Below are 22,325 nucleotides of genomic sequence, written 5' to 3'. Positions count from 1 at the left end.
TGGAAGAAAAAAGGCCCCGTACATTTCAATAGGGACGGCCACTGGGATTCATATTATCCTGACTCCATGTTTTAAAATTCTATTTAGAATACTCTGTTTAGAAAGAATTTACAGCCTTTAACATAGTTTAGGAAAATGTGTATTCAAAAGAGATTTTTTTTTTGTTTATATTTTTTAGCTACAGCTTAAAAATGGAATCATTTGTTGGAAATAAAGTCTAGACTAGTAACTAGATTTTTTTTAAGTTACATTTGCAAGTTATTGATTCAGCATTTTGTCATGTTTTCATAACTGTTCTCCTTGGTTTGTATAACTGGAGGATATGTTATTGGCTACAAGCAATGAGACATTGATAGAATGTAGCTTTTTCTAGTGGAAGAATTTTCGGGCTGGAAGAAAAGAGACCAAGGCTCAGTTCTGATCTACCCCTAATGACATTCTTCAGCCAGCCTCACTGAACCTCCCCAGGTCTTGGTTTTCTCATTTGCAAAACCAGATCAGTAAGGAAAGTTTCAAGCTGTAACATGTATTTCTCACTGGTTTGTTACATTCTGGGACTGTCACTTTTGTTTGAATATATTTCAATATTCCTGAGCTTCTGAAGACACTTGGCTGTCTCCTAACTGGATTATCTGTATCTCTGCCCTCAACAGCTTGTTTTTCAAATGGCTGTAAGTGTTGTAAATGGCCCCTTTTTCATCAATATTTTTTGATAATTTTCCTAAAGTACCTTTAACCTCTGTGTGTGTGTGTCTGTGTGTGGGTGTGTGTTTGTATATATATATTTACTTCAAGTCTCTTAAAGTTGTTGTGAGACTTATGTAACTAAAATAAGGTACATTAATTAGCAATGTAATACAACAGGGTAAATGTTGATTTAATAGAAATGAACCAATTCATTCAATAAAGTGAAATTGATAATTTCCTTATCACTTGGATAAGAAAAAATTCCTATGGCCTATAAATTACTGAATTGTTACCCATAATAAACATAAGTATATATGTATGTGCATATAATCAATCCTCATTATCTGAAGATCCTCATTATTCATAACCCCCAAATCAATACTCGAGGATCTCTTGTTCACCTGCAGACATGAACAAAGCAGCAAAACATGTGAGTTGCCCAATACAGAGGTATCCATCTGAAGCTGGACAAGGCAATGCTCTAATACCATGAGCAAGTATCCCATTTGTGGTCTATTTAGTGTCATGTTTTCTGCATTTCCGTGCTTTTTCTTGATGATTTTGCCATTTAAAATGGCCTCCAACTGTAGTGTCGAGGTTCTAGCTAGTGTTCCTAAGCACAAGAAGGCTGTGAGGCGCCATACAAGGGAACATATGTGTTAGATACAATCCGTTCCAGTGTGCTATAGTGCTGCTGGTTGTGAGTTCAATGTTAACGAGTCAACATCATGTATTAAACAAGGCATCTTTCACCTGAAAAATAAGTACAAAGTGATGTATTGATCGGCTGATGAGAATGCTGTGACCAGGGGCTCACAGGAACCTAATCTTCCTGTATCTTCCCCTAGGAGCAGTGGTCCAATATTTGCTAACTCAGTGTCTGTGGTTACTTTACAGAACATACTATCACAGATAATGAGAAGTGAGTGTGTGTGTGCACGCATACATGTGTGCGGTGTGTTTCTTAAAGCTCTAAAGATTAGAGGCTTTTATTAACTTGGAGCTATCTGATTTACAGAATCAACACTTTACACAGCATGTGAACAGTTCAGGATGCATTTGTGGGAACAGAGGATGCACAGGGATGCAGTGACAGCCTGTTAAATCTCACTGACAACCCAAGCTACGCAAACAGGAAAGATCAAAAGTTATCTGGCACTCGGATTCGTATCTTTCATTTGCAAAGTTTTACTTTTCACTCTGTGAGGTCTTTTCACACTTAGGTTTAATTCTCATGTAATAGAGCAGGGTGTTCTCTAAAATTTGAGAACCACGGATCTACAACAGAGATTCCCAAATGTGGGTACACGAAAGAATCAAGTGGGAAGACATTTAAAATATTGGCTCTATTGCCCTGCCTCAACCACTGTGTGAGCCCCTCCTGACGCAGGGTGCTGCATGGGAACCTGAACTGTGCAGACTGAGGAACCTCACTGAGGGGACAGATGTGGAAAACACCAGCTGTCTTACGTTGCTTTGGTATATGGGGACAGTACTATGTTCTGAATGTTGGCTCCTCCCCGCAAATTCATATGTTGAATCACCTAAACTCCAAAGGTGAGGGTATTAGTAGGTGGCACCTTTGGGAGGTGATTAGGTTATGAGGGTGGAGTCCTCACGAATGGGACTGGTGCTCTTACAAAAGAGACCACACAGCCCCTTCCATCACATGAGGATACAAGAAGTCTGCGACCCAGAAGAGCGACCTCACTCGACTATGTCAGTGCCATGATCTTGGACTTCCTAGCTTCTAAAACTGTGAGAAATAAATTTCTGTTGCTTAAAAACTACCCAGTCTGTGGCCTTTTGCTATAGCAGCCAGAACAGACTAAGATAGGCAGTGTCCACAAGGGTTGTGAGAGCAAATAGAAGCCAACTGGCTGTGTTATGTGAAAAATCTCTAAAGACACATTCTATAGTAACTTCCCAAATATATGGTGCCAAGGTTTTACCAACATCCTGTAGTTTTTAGAATTACACATTAATAAAAAGGAACTTTTGCTCTGATATTCAACTGCCTTCTCAGTATCTCACTTAAATGTGTAACAGACATCTCAAACTCAAAATGTATAAAACTGAGCTCGTGATCTTCCCCCTCAAATCTTTAATGGACCCCATCTCAAATAATGAGAACTCAGCCACTCCAGTTGCCTAAGCCAAAAATGTGGTGGTAGTTTTGGTTACTTTTCTTCTCTCACACCTCACGTGTATTCAACGAGAAAACCTCCCTGCCTCCCACCTCTTAAAGGAAGTCAGATTGCATCCACTATTGCTTAAAACTCTCCAAAGTCTTCTCATTTCATTGAGAGAGGAGTCCCACCTACATTGCAATTATCCAGGGCAAGCCACTATCATCACCTCTTGCCTGGATTCTTGCTTTACTTGAACTTGTCTCTAAACGTGTTTCCTAACTCCTATTATAGATACGCATATACACATACAGATATATATCTTATATAGATATGGTCTCAACTTCTTTCTACTCCTGCCCCTTGATAGGCATTTCCCAGCACAGGAACAATCGTGATCCTCTTAAAGGAAGTCAGATTGCATCCACTATTGCTTAAAACTCTCCAAAGTCTTCTCATTTCATTGAGAGAGGAAACACCAGAGACCTTACAACATTGCTGTCAGGACCCCATGACTCTTCCCCTCCTGGCCCCGCCCTGCTTGACTCTCTCCTGCTCCCCTAGTACTCCCTGTTTACTTGCCATCCTCCAGCCACATTGGATTTGTTGCTATTTTCTGAACACAGCTGGTTAGATCACCTCTCTCAGGACTTAGCACTTGCTGTTTCCTCTGCCTGGAAGGTTCTTTCCCCAGATAGGCACTGCTTGATTTTAAGTAGCGAATCCTCCTCTCAACACCTCCTGCCTCACTTTAATATTTCCCTTTTCTGTTTGTTTTTCTCCACAAAACTTTGACTTTCTAACATATAGCATTGTCCAACGTAAACTTTCTGTGATGACGGAATAAGTGCCTATTGAGTAGTTAAAACATGGCCAGTGAGATGGAAGAACTGACATTTAATTAAATCTTATTTGAATAAATTAATTTAATTTAAATTTGTAAAATTTATTTCAATTCATTTAGTTTTATCAATTAATTTTAATTAAATCTGAATCTAAGTAAGCGTTTGTCCTAGTGGCTACTGTATTGAATAGCACAGTTCATCTAGAATCCATTTCTTTGTGTTTGATGATGAAGGAATCAAGATTCCTTTTTTACAACATTTACATACAATTTTCCCCAGCCCCATTAGTTGAAAAGACCATCTGTCCTTCACTGCATGTCAATGCCACCTTTGCACTAAGTCAACTACCTATATATGAGTGAGTCTGTCCACAGATTCTCTGCTTTGTTTCATTGGTCTATTTGTCCATCCTTGTGCCAGTCACACACTATTTTATTTAGCCTATCAGTACAATGTCTTCACATATGGTAGAGTTGAATCCTTCAACTTTATTCTTCAAGATTGACTTGGTTCTTCTTGTCCCTTCAAATGTGCTGATACATTTTAGAATCTGCTTGCCAGTTTTCACCAAAACAGTTATACCAACAAAAATCCTGCTGGAATTTTAATTTAGTTTGCACTAAACCAATACCTAGTTGGGAAGAATCGACATTTGTACCATACTGAGTTTTCTAATCAACAAAAATTTTATATTCTCGATTTATTTAGGATTTTAATTTATCTCAAGAGCATTTCACGCTCATCTGTGTAGAAGTCTTGCACATCTTTCATTAAATTTATTACCATGTATTTGACATTTTTGATGCTATCGAAAATAGCATCTGCTAAAATTTCATTTTCTAATTGTTTATTGCTGTTATACAGAAATAAAATTAATTTTTATATTAACTTGATATCCAGTGATCATACTAAATTTTAATAGTTTATCTGTAGATTGTTTACAATATTCTCAACACATAATCTGGTCATCTACAAATAATGAGAATCTTAGTTCTTCATTTCCAGTAAATATATTTTTCGTTTCTTTCTTTTGCTTTATTGCATTGGCTAAAACCTCCAATACAATAAAAAACAGAGTGGTAACAGCAGGCTTCCTTGTGTTAATGCTGGCAACAGGGGTAAAGCTTTCAATATTTCACCATAAACTGTGATATATGCTGTAGGTTTGGGGGTACTCTAACAAATTAAGGAAATTTCTTTCTAATAGTAATTTATTGAATTTTCATTTTCTCTTTTATCACAAATGGATGTTGAATTTAATCAAACACATTTTCCATGACAATCAATTCCTATTTAAATATATGTAGGTAAAGAATTCAAGAATAAACTTAATGTTTATATACATTTGAAAAGTAAATATTTTTCAAAGCTTTCACATGTATCAATCATCTCAGAGAAATTATCTATCATTTTTGTTTTGAGACTTAATAAGATATATTTATTATTAGATGTTCTACACAGATACAGATGCATAGAAAATAACATTTTAAATCATTACCATTAAACTATTTTTAAAAGATTTATGTTAAGTTTTTCTACTGAACAATATATATTTTAATCAAGTTGCAAATTAGGGCAACTTTCTACTTGTTTCATTTTAATTTTGTGTGTTTAAAGCATTCATGCAAATGCAACGATTAAATGAAAGTTGATTAACTCACCAGTCATGTTGCAATATAGAAGAAATGGTTCTAGGGGACCACTTCCATCTGAATCTACATAGTAAAACCCTGAAGTATTTCCTCTGTGCTTATAGGCTTCACATGACTGCTCATAGATAGCTGTAAAAAAGAAAAAAAAAAAGGATCATCATAAATGGCATAGGATAAAATGAATCTCTTAAATTTTAATTTGGACATAAAATACTCCAAGTCTGGAAATTTAATATGTACCTTACTCACCAGGAGAAACATAAAACATACTTAAAACAAAACTCATTCTTTTTTAAAAAAATTAATATGGACGAAAGTAGGCTAGATAGAAAAAGGAAGAATGAGGTTGTATGTTATGGCATTTCTTTTTATCACTAAAGGAATATGAGATTATTTAGCCAAAATGAAAATTTAGTTTATTCTTACATTAGGTACAAAAACAAAAGAGAAAGTAGGTGTTTTAATGTTAAGACACTTACAAGTATAATGTGACATCCATTTTGGACATCCATCCAAATGGATCTTTCGACGTTCATTTCAGCATTTCTAATTCTAGTACCACCTTCTCAGAACCCAACATCTGAAGCACAACATACAATCTCCTTAAATAATCTTTGCTACCCAATAATTATGCAGCAGAAAAGTTTTAAATAATGTTGTCACTATTCTCCTTTCTCACATAAAATTATCTATAGATAAAAATCATTTTTGTCATAAAACAAATACGATTTACAAAGCTCCTCATCAATAATTTTAAAATTAATTTACAAAAGAAACTTCCTCTAATGCTCTGTAATGAGAATTCAAGGTAATTAAAATTCAAAGCAGAGGAAAGATTTATATGAATTACGCCCCCAAGTGGTGTCAATGCGTCTTGATCCATAGGGTGTTTTTCATTATACAATTACATATGTGCCAGGTACAAGATTTGAAATTAAGACCTGTATGTGAGGCAACCTCTCATTGAACACTCAGCCAAATGTACTGATAATTTCCATCAAGCTTTGTATTCTGTGAAATAAGAAATCAATCATCCCCTGAATGTCTTTCCCTGATCTATTCTAAATTTTTCAAAATTATGTTAATGAGTTTTTAGATAATATGAAACAACGTAACTAATTTTCTCTGTGTTACAAAAATGCAGATAATCATACAAGTTCTGCTTCTCCACTCCTCCACAACCTGACGGCTTTTTTTGGTTGCTATTATACATCACAGAGATGGAAATATATGCACGGATTGCTTTCCAGTCACATTTGTATTTTGTGTGGGCACATAAAAAGGGTTCATTTATACATTTCTATACGCACACGCAAATGCTCATAAATTCCTTGAAAGATATAGGCAGACTCACATGTAACTTTGGAGTGAGGGCTGGTATTAGACAGGACACATGATTGGAGGAGGGTAATTGGAAGTACTTTTGCTTTACGCACATTGCTGGACATTTTATAACATAACAGTTTAACATACTGTTTTCTAATAAAATCTTTTAAAAGACCCCATCCCTGCCCCCTCCTCTACTCATGAGGAAAATAGTGATGGCTTCACTGTTACCAGGTTTGTCATCCTGGCCCATTTCTTAGAATGGTTACTGGCAAAAAATCCTCAGCTCCATTTAGACTACCCGCTCAAGAACCTAATAAATTAACTCAAGGATTGGATAAATTTGGCCCACAGATGAAAACACCTTATTTATTTATCATCTGATTTTTTTTCCTCAGAGCTGTTTGTGTTTTTATTTGGATTCAGTCATTGGTAACAATTAAAAATAAAGAGTCAATTAAAAGACATGCAATTAGTTTTCTGTTGGAGTTAGTGCTACAATGGGGATGATGGGAGATATAAAAAATTAAAATATACTGTCTCGCAGCCAGCTGGGTGACCTGGGTCAAGTAGCTTGGCCTCTGGTTACATGAGGTACGGCTTTAGCAACAGCAAATGTTCTTCATGATCTCTTGAGGCATGCCAATATATAAGTTGATGCCCCAGGAACGACTCTGCCTGTGCTGGTGGAGGCTTCAAGAGGTGGAGCCCAGAGCTCCTCCTGCTCACACCCTCTCCAGCCCTGAACAGGACTTCTGATCATCCCCTTGAGGAGCCCCCAGGGCTGGGAGCCCAGGAGTCCAGTCTCAATTCTGGCAGGGTTGAGGTGGTCATCAGAATTAAATGAGTTGGGACACATAAAATACTTAGACCCACACCTGGCATTTAGAAAATACTCAATAAAATTAACTATTATGATTAATATCATTATCCAACATCCTTATCCTCATTACCCTCATTAACAGGAACTTATTCTGCATTGTATTTTATGTTCATCCTTAGCTACCTTTTGTTTTCTATATATATTTTCCCTTTGCCAGCTAGCCTTCTCTTTTCTATCCTGTTTTATATCACCTATTTCTGTAAGTTACCTTGACTACCTTATGACAGGAGGTATAGACTGAAGATAATCTAGAAATCAACTGGATACTAAAATTCAGGGTTGTACATTCCAATACATGGTTGCACACACATGGACATATATACACACAGCAATGAAAAGGGAGATGGAACGAGGAAATCAGAAGAGGCAAGAACAAGGAGGTGTGTCTGGCTTACAGTTGTGGCAAGTGGCTCCCCTGTAACCAGTGTTTGCACAGTTGCAGTGAAAGGTGTTCCAGGACTGGGAGCATTCACCGCCATGTTCACAATAGTTGGGCAAACACCTAAAAGAAGGTGCAGACACAGTCACTCTTTTTCATTTTGAGATAGCACACAATATTGATCATTTATACATGGCCATGCGAAAGAAGAATGTCTACAGTAACCTAAAGAGTAAATTTAACATGACTAATGGTTATTCAGTCTGTCGTTATGGCACTTTAATCACAGAACTAAACCTTAGATCGATAAATTCATCAGATTTCAACCAATTCTCAGGTAGTTGTGACTGCTTAATTTTCAACATGTCCAACTACATCAGAACCCTTTCTTGGCTTAAGCGACATACCACTGATTCAATATGTTGCCCGAAATATCATTAGCTTACATAAAATAACAACATTTAATCATATTGATTTATTACGCTGAATAATTAAAGGAAGAGGGAATACAGAAGAGGGAAGGAAAGAAGTAGGAGGGAGAGTCATCTTTAGTCAGTTAGCATATACACCCAAGAGTGTTGAAGGTGTACCTATAGACACACAAATTCCAAGCAGGGTGTCAGGGTGCCCTAGGGTGCTGAATCGGACTCACAGGGGCTCCCAGGATATTTTAAATCTTCAAGGGAAATACAGATATACTCAACATCTGTCAAACATTGTACCACTTACTAGCTTGAGGTGGTTCAATTTCAACATTCGATCATAACACATTTCTCTTAATGATGTCCTATCTTTGAGAAGCTGGATTTTTAGTAGTTGATAAAAAACAAGTACCATGTCAAATCAATGTTGAACAAAACTGAGGGTGGCAGTGCATGATGTGATCCCCAGCTTTGAAAAGTTGCACAATACCCAACAAGTAAACACGTGCAATTACTAAGTAGTTGTGTTTAATTAAAAATAAAATTAAAATATTTTTCAAATTATATATATATATTACTTTTTCAAAGGGTTACTAAATCATTGTTAGGACACAAATACTTATAAAGTTGTTTGGACCTAAGCCACTTTTAAATGAAACTGTTAGGTATATCTTTTGGCTTAGAACACTGTGAAAACATTAGTGAACTATGTAGGGCGCCATGGATCAAAAGTTGGGGAGTTTCTATTACCAACTCAAATAGCCCTGATCCGACTGTTGATGCTTTTTTAGAATTTACATTGAAAGATACATTGAGACCAAGGCTTGAAATGCTCTCACTCATCTCAGAATAAAAAAATAAATAAACTACAAAACCTGTCAAGATATATTCATGATGCGTTTCTGCCACCTTCTTCATTAAAATTAAGGATGGGATCTTCGTGTTTTGCTTATAGGATTTTTCCAATTTTAACTGAAAATAATGTTATTGATTTTTCCTAATTATAAAAAGCAGATATCCACCATACAGAAATCAAACAATCCAGAAAATAATAGAGGAGAAATATAATTTACAATCTCATTATATAAAAATTGCCACTATAAATCCATAAATATATACCCATTTGCGTGTGTGTATATATTTACAAAGATAATCATAACATACATGTTATTTTATGACCTGCATTTTAAGAATTCAAAAATAAATAATGGGCATCTTTCCATGCCAATTAAGTTTATATATATTTCAGCATTTTTATAGATTCACAGGAATCCATTCAAAGACTGTTTCATGATGTATTTAATCTTTTAAGCATTTCAAATCAGTAACAATCTAGAAGAAAGAGGGAAATTTTTAAAAATTAAAACAATAACAATCCTAGTTGGTGATCAGAAAAGAAAAAGGATAGAGTAGGCTATTATTTAGCAGACCTCAAGGGATGTTTTAAAAGGAGGCAGATATAAGTGGCTATACCTAAAATTCTAAAAAGTGAATCTTTAATTTTCGTGACACATGTGCTGTTTCTATTTGATCTGCTGCTGAAAGATAATGAATCCCTTTTCCTCAACTCTAGTTAGACTTGACTTTTCACATTTTTTAATTACAATGTGAAAGACTGGATTGTGGATTTTATTTAAATTCATCATACAGTAGTTCCATTTGACTATTAGTACGTAACCTTTGGCAAGTTACCCTGTATAATGATGTACTGATTCTCATATAATGTTCTAAGCAATTATATTTACAGTTTTCTCCTCAGTAGTCATTCCAATACAAAGTAAAACAATCCATTGACCCATTTTCTGTAGCCTCCAAAGCTTTTCCTTAGACATCCCCATCATTATTTTCATTACTTGTGAACTTGAACAAATGCATACGTCAACATGCCCCAAACTGAAGTGACGTGTATGATTTTGGTATATCCTGAATCCCTGTCCATTCCAATTTAAATTTGAAAAGACCTTCACATAATGTAAAACTTGGCTGGAATTAATGATATTGAAGTAAAAATCTATATAACATTATCACATTTAGGAAAATTAAACAAAGTTAGGTACCTATGGGTCCCAGGATCATGGTGACCACCTGAATTCAAATCTCATATCCTTCTTCAAAACTATGAAATCAACAAGAACCAGCCCCTCACGCACTATCTCCTGTTTTTCCCCCCAACAAATAAACAAGCCATGGCTTCAGTATTACAGGAGACAGAATAATAGCATGATCTTCCAACCAAGTGTTAGCAGCACAAGGGAGAAGGAAGGAGGGCAGGCTTACGCAGCTCCTCAGAGGAGAGGAAAGGGAGGGTAAAGGACCGGAGGGAAGACAAGGACCAGCCTGAAGGGAAGATGGTGTGATGGAGGCCTGAGGCCCAACCCCAAGGACTGGGTGCTGGAAGCAGACTGGGAGAACAGCCTCATGGAGATGTGAAGGCTGGAGGCTGGGAAGCCAGGAGGCAGGTGCTGGGCCTGCCGAGGTCACCATGGTGAACACTGTCACACAGAGGCCTCTTAATTCTTGTCAGGAGTCTCTGTCACACCACATCCTCTGCCTTATTGCACTCAGGGAAGCATAGGAAATGTCAGGGCTGAGATGGTGACCTTCCCCAATGAGTTGATATTCTCAAAAAGCTGATATCAAAAGATATACCTAAAAGTATTGTTTAGTAAGTGGTTTAGGTCCAAGCAACCTAATAAATACTTATGCCCTAACAACTGTCACCCCTACCCCTGCCCGTGGCCCCAGCCCCACCTGGGTTTCTGCCCCAAGTTACGGGGACATGCACATGGGGACATGGTCGGCAGCTCCCTTTGCAGCTCTGTCCTCACCACCATTGAGGGACTGACTGCCCTCACCCCTCAGTCACTCCCCACGCAGATTTCCTGACTTAGGGCCACCTCCCCTGCCTGTCCACAGAAGACAAGAAGAGGGCTTCTAGATAAGTGTGTGTGAGGAAGATGTGTGTGTGTAAGGAGGGTAAGAATGATCTTATAAATGGGTGGATGCGTGTGTAAAGATGGTGTGGGTGTGTGAGGGTGTGAGTGTGCACTTGTATGGATTAGTGAGGGACGAAGAGGTATGTGAGTGTGGGTATCAGGAGCGTGTGTGTAAGGAGCTCTGGGATATGTGAGGGAGCATATGCGTGTGCATGTGTGCATGAGAGGCAGAGTGCAATGACTGCTGGTTCATGTGTGTACATGAGTGTGAGCATATGTGTAAATGTATGCACACTTTTATATGTAGGTTTGATCCAACTTAAAGTTAGTTACAGTAAAACAAGAACTACACTACATTGTTCAAGTTCCTGTCAGATTTTTAAATATATTTCTAATGCTCCTGTTTGCTTTTAATTGCAATGTATTGAACCAGTAAATTATGTGTTTATTATACACAGATCAAATATTAACCACCATAAACATTAACGTGCACCCAGGGGGGCTGGGTGGCATGGGGGGGAGACATTTCGGGGACTTTCCTGGAATCAGAGGGCTTCGATTTGACGTTGGTCTCTGCCTATTAGCCAAGACATCTTAGCTAACTTACTTCACCTCTCTGTGCATCTGTTTCCATATTTACAAGAAAAAAAAAATACTACTAAGAACAGGTTCTAAGGGTTTTTGTGAAGACTAAATTAAAACAATTTTAGAACATAGTCATTGCACAAGTCTCTCACATACATTACACACTCATAAACTCACATATCCAAATGCTCCTTACATACACAAATCCTCACACACACAATCCCTCACACATTAACCCATATACATGTGCACACACACACATCCACACTGTCCTCACACCATCACACACCGATAAGGTCATTCACATATGCATTCCCACACTCTTTACACACTCACATATTCCTTCCACACAGTCACTGAGACACCCAAACTTAAATAGTAATTCATGTTAAGTGCTTAGCATAGAGCCTGGTATACAGAGTTTTTTTAAAAAATAAGATTCTAATAATGCTTTGGAAGCGATGTCAATGGGTACCGCATGTAAGACCAAAATAAATGTATATATGTTTTCTTCTGAGTGTTAGAGGATGAGTTTAGAGATACACTTGAAAATTTAAATGATATACAAATATAAAAGCTACTTTGATTTTTATTATTATTTTTAAATTGCTAGAGTTACTGTTAGCATAAAGTTTTCTTTAAAAAAAACCAACATGTGTAATCTAGATCCATCCATAATTTGCTCACTCTTTCTCAAAATTGTTTTTTAGGTGTGGCACTGAAGCCATACATTCTCCAACTGTGCTGTATTGTACTCTGTTTTACAAGTGTGTAGCTCCAGAAGGCAGGCAACATGGATTCCTTACATAAAATGGCAGCTTCAGAGAAATCCACACTGGAGAAGTATGGATCTACTTATACCAAAGGAATTTTCTGTGATGTGGGATGATCAGTATGACTCTACCGCTCACTGTGGATGACTGAGCCTCTCTAGTGGCCCCCAATGGCTGTTACCTCCCAGAGGCAGGGCCCCCCACCTCTCCAAGTGAGCCCCACCTTGAGGGAGCAGGTCAGGCAGCCTAGCTACATGTCCTCCCCAAAATCAGGATTCAGGTTCCAGAGCTGGTGTGGCTGTAACTAGGGGGAAGGTCACTGTCATTTAATCCCCCAGATCAAGCCAATTGAGGTTTATTGTCTAAATTATCCCTCTACATATCACCTTCCATAATAGAATTATTTTATCTACAAATTGGGTTAAATAAATAAATGCATATTCATAGACAGGAAGTGATGTCCATCTAATCCATTGCTAAAGAAGTTTATAATTATTTTTTTCTACACAAAAACAATATCCATTAGTGTTCAAAATAGGCACCACAGACATTGATGGATTAAACGGTCTATCAGATGTAAACAGATGTGTTTATGTGGATAAAAGCTTTCACACAAATGAAAAGTATTTTTAAAACTCAGAATTTATGTATTTATTCAAAATATATACTGAACGCTACTACAGGATAGGGGCTAAGTTTGTCACTCTGTGTAGTTTTTTTAAATCTATAGTGGCCGCGACGTTCCATTGAACTCAATAATTAAAATTAACAGCCTTGAAAATAAAGCATGACTGGCAAGATTATTTGGCTAATGTTGCCCATGCCTAAAAATACTTTTAAATTATTAACTATCAATTATTATTTTAAAAGTTGCTCGCCCTCTACAATTAACTCCCAAATCTCGCACTCTTACGTCCTATACCAGGGTTCCTATTGAAACTATGGGATCAGCCTTACACCTTGATCAATACTATGGCTCCAAAATTTTCCAGAGGAGAGGTTTCTTTCCATTTTCCCCGCAGAGAAGATAGCAATGGGTTGTTAAAGGCACACATTGGGAGCACAGCAACCAGTTAAATCCCTAAGCCTCTGAAAATATGATTCAGCTGTCAGGGAAGTAAAAGCCAGTGTGATAACTAAGCAGATGGGTCTCTGACTTATCGGTACCTGATGATCAATATCACTGAGCGTGACCTTATCCATTGAGTCTAATGACATATTTTTGTTACATTTTTACCTACCTAAAATTATAGCAGCATCAACATTATCTTTTGTGAATTGTTAGCATGTGTACATGTAAATAACACGGTCATATGACTTCTATCTAAACTTAATCATTGCAAACATGAAGTAAAAAACTAAAGGCATATTGTCCTTATTTCTAAAGTAAATATATAATCCACTTCCTGTGGAACAGATGATGGTGGGAAAGAGGAAGAAAAAAATGTTCATTTTTATATATGAATTTCAATCTGCTGCGAAAAGTTTGAAAACGGACATGTCGACATAAAGGAATGAAATTGTCCTTACCTGTCTGTGATTCCACATGAGTCTATCTGAAGGTCACTGAAGTTCCCAAGGGACCCCTGCTGAACTGAAATCAGATCTACCGCCTTGTTACTGATCGAGATGAGTCTCATACAGCCCTGAAATCCACCAGGCGGATTTTTACACTTGGATCCAAAGCTGTTGCCAGGGCAACCTGAGAAAAACAAAACAAAACAAAGTAAAACCAGGAGACATCATAATGAATCAGGATTCAGTATCATAAAATACTTCGTTAAAAAAATAAAATAGGCATTTGATTATTTCTTAGAATTCAAAGGAGAAAAAGCCCATTGAAGTCATCATTCGTTTGATCTAAGTTATACATTGCAATTCATACAAAGTATTTCTTTTTATTATCATGGGATTCATAAGAAATTATTACTGTTTTAGTAATTATGTGCAAGGATGTTAACTTGCTCCATATTTTTTAAATATGCTTATTAGCTCCAGAACCCGAAACATGATAGCCAGCAGTATTCAGCTATCTACCACTTAAACACAAAAACTTAGCCTTTTGGAACACAAAAAAGAAGAGCATAAAGGATGAAAATGTGCACTGTAGATAAGAAAAGGTAAATCAATAATGGTGAAATACCTTTGTTTTTAAAGCTATTTGACAAAGGAGTTATATTGACTTGGAATAAAATTACCAACTATTTTATTTAATTAAATGCTTTATTTTCATATGCATATAAGAGCCACATATACACACATTTTAATAAATCATTACATCTTAACGTCCAAAACATTTCACTATTTGATTTTATTTATTCTTTGCCCCATAAAAGAATGTTCCACTTATATCGGTTTTCAGACATTTATCTAAGACTAGTGTCTAATTATTTAGGTAATAAAGAAATATAATATCAACCATTATTGTCTAGCACTTATCGATGCTCTAAGCGTTTCTCTATTCAAGTGAGATAAATAATTTTATGGCGTATAAACACATATATTATATTTATGTATTTTTCATTAATCTTTCTTTGCCGTTACGGTTTTCAACCACTATCCCAATTTCAAAGAATAAGAAGTCAATCAGTAACTTCCTAATTCTGATACAATCCATGTTAGTTTTCTACCTTGGAACTTCCATTATAAAGAAATATTTTTACTGAGGATCTTTCCCCTAATGTTTTGTTTGCCTAACAAAATACATTGACATGGCAAGTAAAGGCCAGCATTCATATTTAAAACTGTTATCAGGCACATTGAAATATTATATTTTAACTGTGAAATTTCAAATTTAACATCTCAAGAAAAGGTGATGAAAGCTTTTTAGTATCAATTTATTGTACTTGGCACTACACGCATTTTCAGTGCTTAAAATTCTTCTGTGATGTAGGATATGGTTACCATAATCTCAATATGTTTTCTAGATGACTTATTAACCAATTAACAGTGTTAAAATAAAAACTGAGAGGACAACAGTTCAATCATATTTGGGGGCAATTACAACATGCCAGGAATATAAACAGTTCTGCTCATCTCCTTTTCTCCAGGTAGCGTTTCCTGACACATTTCAAACTATTTCAAAATAAAATAAATTGTGCAATATGCCCGTGGGGAACAAAACTAAGCAAACTCATAGTCACCAGGAAAGGTCAGGGAACTTTACAGAAAGCACAGCATCATATCATGAGGCACTTCATAGCCCTCGCCACCATGTTTAATAAGCAAGAGATTCTAAGAACAAAGAAGGGTTCAAGCCAGGTCAGTCTCATTAGCCTATGATAACAGGCATCCACAATTTAATAGAAGGCAATAGCAGAGGGAAGCTCAGCACTGAACCCATTTGAGATGAAAGTTCTAAAATGTGAAGATTTCTGGGGAATACTTAATGCTGAATTAATGGCTGGATCCATTACCAGAGGCAGTCAGCATGTTAAGCACCTCTGAGGATGACAGATAAATTATCACTGTGTGTCACTGTGCCAGGAGTGAGACGTCGGATTTGACTTCATGGTGGTGTCGCCAGTTCACTGGACGGAGAATGTTTGACTCACACAAGCAGGAGTGTGAGAACTCTGCACACGATTTAGTATCTCCAGCTTGCGCTACACAGTGTGTTATTCAATAGCACAAAGACTGCACAGAGGAATATACAGAAATTAGACATTCATCCATCCTCAGTCTGGAGAGCTCAGATTTAAAATTTATAATTTATAAATGATAAAAGTAGAGCACAATGCAGTCTGGCTTTTTGAAAAGCACTCATTTTGGGGGGAGAAAAAGTGAAAACTGACAGACAGACAGTAGAATTTGGCATGGCATATGTAGGACACTGTGAGTCCAGAAACAGTGCACTCTTCCAACATGACAGTCACTCTCAAGACTGGCATCAAAGGGAAATACAATCCAGGCTGTTGGAACAGATGCTCCTTTGCAGTGGGGCATTGCAGCCACTAAGATAACTGGAAACTTGCAGTTGAACTGAGAGAGAAGTGAAGGAGAACTGACGGGAAGTGTCTCAGAACATGGGATGTTTACTTACCTGAATTAGGTAAACTGGCTGAAGAATTAACTACCCAAGAAAAGACTTGACCTAGATAAAAGGTGACCAACTGTCGGAGTTTGTGCTGGGACTCTGGGCTTTCATTGCCAAAATTGGGAAGAGCTGGTGACCCCACTTAGGCAACTGAGGCCCCAGGGCCAGTCCTGCACTTTAGGATTCTATTCTAGCCCTCCTCCAGCCATGCTTTGGCCCAGGCCCCAGGAGGCCTCATCAGGGAAGGTGATGAGCCTGCTCGAACCCTCTCCCCTGTAGTCCACTCCCAGAATCTAGAATTCCCAGCCCAAAAGTCCTAAGCGGGCTTCCATAGGGGAACCCCCTCTACCAGTACCTGGAGGCACAGGCTGGGAGGAGGAGGGCGAGGTGGGGCAGCAGAAGGCCTCCTGCTCTCTTTTGGACCCTTGCTCCCAGCCCTGGAAATGTTCGGGTGCCCTGGAGTTTGCAGGGCATGTATTTAGTGCTCAGCAGAATCTCACGCCAAACATATTCTGGTGCTGAAGGATGCTGATAGAGAAGATGATTAATAAACAGAGACACCTAAGTAAACTTGAGATTGGTTATTTTTTTTAAAGACTCCTGAAGTTTGAATTTTATTATGGAAGGTTCCACAGTATATTGTTTAGGAACTTAGGGACACTTTAATAGATCTCCAATTATAAAGAACACAAGGAGAAGAATAAATCCTGAATTCAAAATCAAGTTTACCCGGGGAGATGATGTGATCCTGGAGGGACAAATAGAGTGTTGGTAATATTATCTTTCTAAGCTTGGGAAGGCACGTGTAGATGTGTATTTTAAAAAAATAATTAGTATTCTTTAAAAAGCATATATGGTGTGAGATGTGAACAAGAGAGGAAACTGGCTATGGGATATGTGGGAATTTGCTGTATATCTTTGCAACTTTTTGGTAAATCTAAAACTATTCAAAAAGCTAAAGTTTATTCAGATATAACGGTGTATATCATATGTATCATAAGAAAAACAAGCAAAATAGAATGCACACGTGATATATTTCACAATAAAATAATACTATAGTATAAATAAAGCAAGCAAAGTTTCTACAAAAAATAGGTAGGCATCGTTAACTCTGAACATGAAGGACGTAAAATACTTTCAGAATGATTCTATTTTAATGATTTGAACTTTTATCCAGTCTGCTATTTTTATCCGGTCTTTTGTTTTTGCACATTTCACAATATGCCTCTTTTTTTCGTATCTCTTTTTAGGGCTTCTAAATCTTTTCCTTTGAAGTGAAAGCTCTTGTTTAAGTTGTTCTATATATTTTACCATTCATTAAAGGAATATGTTCTTATGGACTGTCATAAAATCAATCATATATTCCACAAGGTTTTATAAACATCTTGGCGTGGAAATGAGCAAATCTCACCAAAGGAAGCAATTATATCTTTTAAGATTGTTGGCACTCTGCTGACTGTCATGGTAATGGTTTATGTTGGGTCTTTCATTTGTTTGTTTGCTCTCAATAACAGAAGAATGATTGATGGTCTGTGTGCTTACCGTCAATTCCTAGAAAGTAATTAGTATTTTACTGATGAATAATAAAGATTGGGCTACTTCCACCAAATTCAAAAGTGATTGCAGACAGAAGTAACTATTAAAATCGAAAATAACAACAATAAGAAACAACTCAAGTGATGATTAGAAGTAAGTCTTACCACTAACGGTTTTACAATTTTGCCTTCCTAACGGCAAAGAACATTTTATTTTAATTTTCCAGTGCTAAAGATTCATTTCTATTTCCAAGATTTCCTTTTCCAAGCTTTTAGGTCAATCAGATATCCACTGGGCAGGTAAAGGCTTCATTTGTTTTTGTTCTCTGAGAGAGAGGCCTGGTGTTGATGGCTGATGCTGTAATGTCATCAAATGTATCAGTGCGTTATTACTCAGCAATGAGGAGAGATTTCTATGGCTAATTAAGTTAGATTATTTGTTCATTGACATAATATTGCCCTCCTGCTTTGGGCAGTAGGAAAGCAATAAGGATGCTCCAGAGGACCTAAGAGGCATGATCAGGAAAACACTGCAAAAAAATCAGCCCATAAAATCAGAAAAAGGCATATAAGGACCATTTAACATTAGGAAAATATAACAAAATTTGAAAGCAAGAACTGAAGAGGGTGGCCCATTTGCAATCAAGCTCATTATTGAAATTGCAAACATAAGTAAGTCCACCTCAAAGAAATGCATTTTAGGTCACAATTTGTCATCTTGATCCCGTCCGCATTTCCATGTTCAAAGAAAGTGAGAAATTATTCTGTAGCATTGAACCAGGTGAAAACAGGATGACTTCCCCAAGACACAGGGGTAGTAACTGCAAATATGGTTCAATTGCCCATATGGCCTGACCTCTTCTCTTACCTCCAAAATAATAGGTTCCACCTGAATAAATCTGCTCAGGCCCCAGGGAAGGAGCAACAGAAGTCAGCTGGCCATCCACCACCACACTCAGATGATGCCTTTTGGCAGATAAGGAGATGGAATGCCACTGCCCATCATTTAATCCAGCACCTGGGGGAGATAAGATGGGTTAAAAGAGATCTCAACAGCGAACATTGAGTGAAGTTGGTTAGAAACAGCAATAAACACATCATTCAATCAAGTACAACACTCAGACCTATTAAAAGGAAACATAAAGGAAGAGAGAAAAGGCAGGTGGGAACTCAGCACCCTCTATGGGGAAAATGGTGCATTATAGTCTTCCTTTCTTAGGGCCACCACAGAGAGAAAAAAAATCCCAACTTTGGACGATCCTAAATGGTTAAAAATCTTTCAAGTATTTGGCATGGACTAACTTTATCATGTAATTTATCATGTAATTTATCTTTCATGCAGAGGGGCTTGGGAAGAGCACAGATATTTTCCCAAATTCTACTCGATAAAATGATTTATCTGCTTTTTTTATACTTCTATGTAGTCATCTTTTATAATATTAGAGTAGAATATTTACCAAAGTATATGAAGTCAACCATGACAAAAATATTTGAAGAAACTATAATGAATATTGAAAGTTCACCGGTAAAATGCAAAGTTAAAAAATAAAGTAGTGTGTAAAATCCTATTTACACAGTTCACCCTCATAATTTGCAGAATCCATACTTGCAAATTCACCTCTTGCCAGAATTTATCTGTAACCCCCAAATCAATACTTGGGATACTTTTGAAATCATTCAAAGAAATGTGTAGAGCAGAGAAAAATTTGAGTTGACTGACACGTGTTTCCAGCTGAGATGAGGGCATGCTTCTTGTTTCAGCTCTCCTGTGTAAACAAGTTTTTCACATTTTTGTGCTTTTTGTTGATGATCTTGCCATTTAAAGGGCCCTGAAGCACAGTGAGGAAGTACTGTCTAGTGTTCCTAAATGCAAGAAGGCTGCGAGGTGCCTCATGGAGAAAATATATGTGTTAGATAAGCTTCGTCATCTAACATGAGTTATACTGAGTTATAGTGCTGTTGGTCATGAGTTCAATGTTACTGAATCAACAATATATATCACATAAGGTGTCTTTAAACAGAAGCACACATAAAACCTTGTTTTATGTATTGATTGGTTGACAAAAATGTTGTGACCAGAGGCTTGCAGGAACCTAACCCAGTCTTTCCTCTAGGAGCAATGATTCAGTATTTGCTAATTCAGTGTTCACAACAACTTTAGAAAACATAATAACTATTGCAAATAATGAGAATCGACTCTCTATATATGATTCCAATTATATTCCTAATTTTTGGATAAATATGGAAAAGGACTGAAAGGAAATATCTTATATATAAACAGTAATTATTGCATGCAAGAAAATTGCGGTTGTTTTTATTCATATTTATATTTTTTCTGTATTTTACAGGTTTATATATATAACCAAAAGTTGCTATAATAAAAAATCAGTTTTCTTATTGCCTCTAAAAAACAATCTCTAGTCCCTTCTAAGGCAGTCCCAGTGTCGTGAATCCATGAGATGATGTGTATTTTCCCTCTTAAAGGGAAGTAAGCCTACCAGGGGCTCTGTGGTTAAATACTCAGCAGACAGGTGGAATCTAAGCAACTCTATTGTGTATTTACCTGTAAGGTTTATTTACATCCATTGAATATTCAACTCTGTATGATTTTGCAGATCAAATTAGTGGAAAAAATGTAAGTACTCTATTAAACCAAAAAGTCATGGATCTGATAATACTTGCAATTTCTTTATTTCCCCAGCTATTTTTGACCACAGGCTTTCAGACAGAAAATGCACGGAAGCTCCCTTAGACGATGAAGCTCTTTGCCCTGGACTTATTTAGTGTAACACAAATTCCAGCCTGGGCACCAGAGCTCATTTTTACATTATATCCATGAAGCAAAAAAGATTTCCAAAGACCCAACTCTGCTTTGGTTTGTGAAAGATGATGAGAAAGACCTAAAAACTGAAAAATGAAGGATGGAGGTTAGATACTTTTAGACACATTTTCTAAGATTGGACTCTGAAATAGATAGCTGAATAGAGTTATATAATCCCTGACGGTATGAGATTGGACTAAAATAAATCAAATGTCCCAGATTTGTCATCCAGTGCTTTCTCTAGAGGATACATTTAGAGTGAAAATCCTTGTATTGAGTTTTGCGTCACACATACAGACACTACCCACTCTCCCTGCCCTGTCCACGTCTCCTACCAGCTCTACGTCAAAGTGTGGATGTGCCTATATACGCGACTTTACTCCCGTTATTTCATCTTAGGCTTTCCATTGCTTTAGGATGGCTCTTCTCCAACTACCTGTGGTGGTGAACATTTTCTTTTCTGATCTGCTGGGAGCCGTGGCTACATCATTTGATCGGCTGTTTGACAGGGTCCAGCTGATTAACGCCGAGGGGTGCAGGGTCGCCCCTTGGTGAAGAATAACCGGCCAGCCCCTCACATAGTTCTGAAACCTGTGCTGCTTCTAATTGCCCTTCATTCCTTTTCCTTTCTTAACCTCCAGTTTTCACTCCTTTGGGTGGCTGCTTGGGAGGCACTACCTCCTGGGAAAATTAGATATAGTAAGAGAATGTGACCACCTGCAGGTAACTTTCAAGATATTTTTCAGTTAATTATTGGAGGAGCACACAGTCCCATTTGAGACAATCAGAAAGGAATCCTGCCCAGATAAGATGTCGAATTAGGTTTATGGCCTCCATCTGGTTAATGTTTCCTTCTCCCTCCAGTTCTTTGTCTAAATATACATATGCCTCGTCCTTCTAAGTTTGCTGGTTAATTGGATGATCAAGAAGTATCTATATATTATTCTTGACCTTCTGCTTTCTGTTAAAATGTTATAGAGGTTTTCTCCTAAAAGCAATAAATAATAAATAATTGGTGAGTAGAAGGGCCAAGGGGTGCAAGAATGCCCCTCGCTGAAGGATGGCCGGCCGACACCCCTGATATTTTCTGAATTATATGCATGCTTTCTATCAAGGTTATGTGTATACTTATTTCTCTTTTTTATTCTTGAAGATATATAGTTTAGCTTAGCTTTTCAGCCCTTTACTTTACTAACAAAGTGATACTTTCTCCAGCAGTGTACTTAAGGGACCGTTAGCTCTACAATCTAAAAGACAAAGGAATGCTTCCACCCCTAAAGGGCGCAAAAATGTAAAGATGTTTAACTGCCCGCTGA

General features: G+C 37.2%; 1 protein-coding gene across 3 annotated transcripts in view; it reads right to left on the bottom strand.

The window, feature by feature from the left end:
• CNTNAP4 (contactin associated protein family member 4) overlaps positions 1-22,325 on the bottom strand; it is a 243,903-nt gene that overhangs the window by 65,355 nt on the left and 156,223 nt on the right. For all 3 annotated transcript variants that reach the window (XM_014846907.3, XM_070500547.1, XM_070500548.1), the window contains 4 exons: positions 19,057-19,206; positions 14,148-14,319; positions 7,918-8,024; positions 5,323-5,442 (listed from right to left, as the gene is read on the bottom strand). In XM_014846907.3, the coding sequence (XP_014702393.3) occupies positions 5,323-5,442; positions 7,918-8,024; positions 14,148-14,319; positions 19,057-19,206 (549 nt within the window). The remainder of the gene's footprint in view (positions 1-5,322; positions 5,443-7,917; positions 8,025-14,147; positions 14,320-19,056; positions 19,207-22,325) is intronic.

This window comes from Equus asinus, chromosome 28, assembly GCF_041296235.1.
Source record: "Equus asinus isolate D_3611 breed Donkey chromosome 28, EquAss-T2T_v2, whole genome shotgun sequence".
In the NCBI taxonomy this organism is placed as follows: domain Eukaryota; kingdom Metazoa; phylum Chordata; class Mammalia; order Perissodactyla; family Equidae; genus Equus; species Equus asinus.
This window is presented reverse-complemented; position numbering and strand designations above follow the sequence as displayed.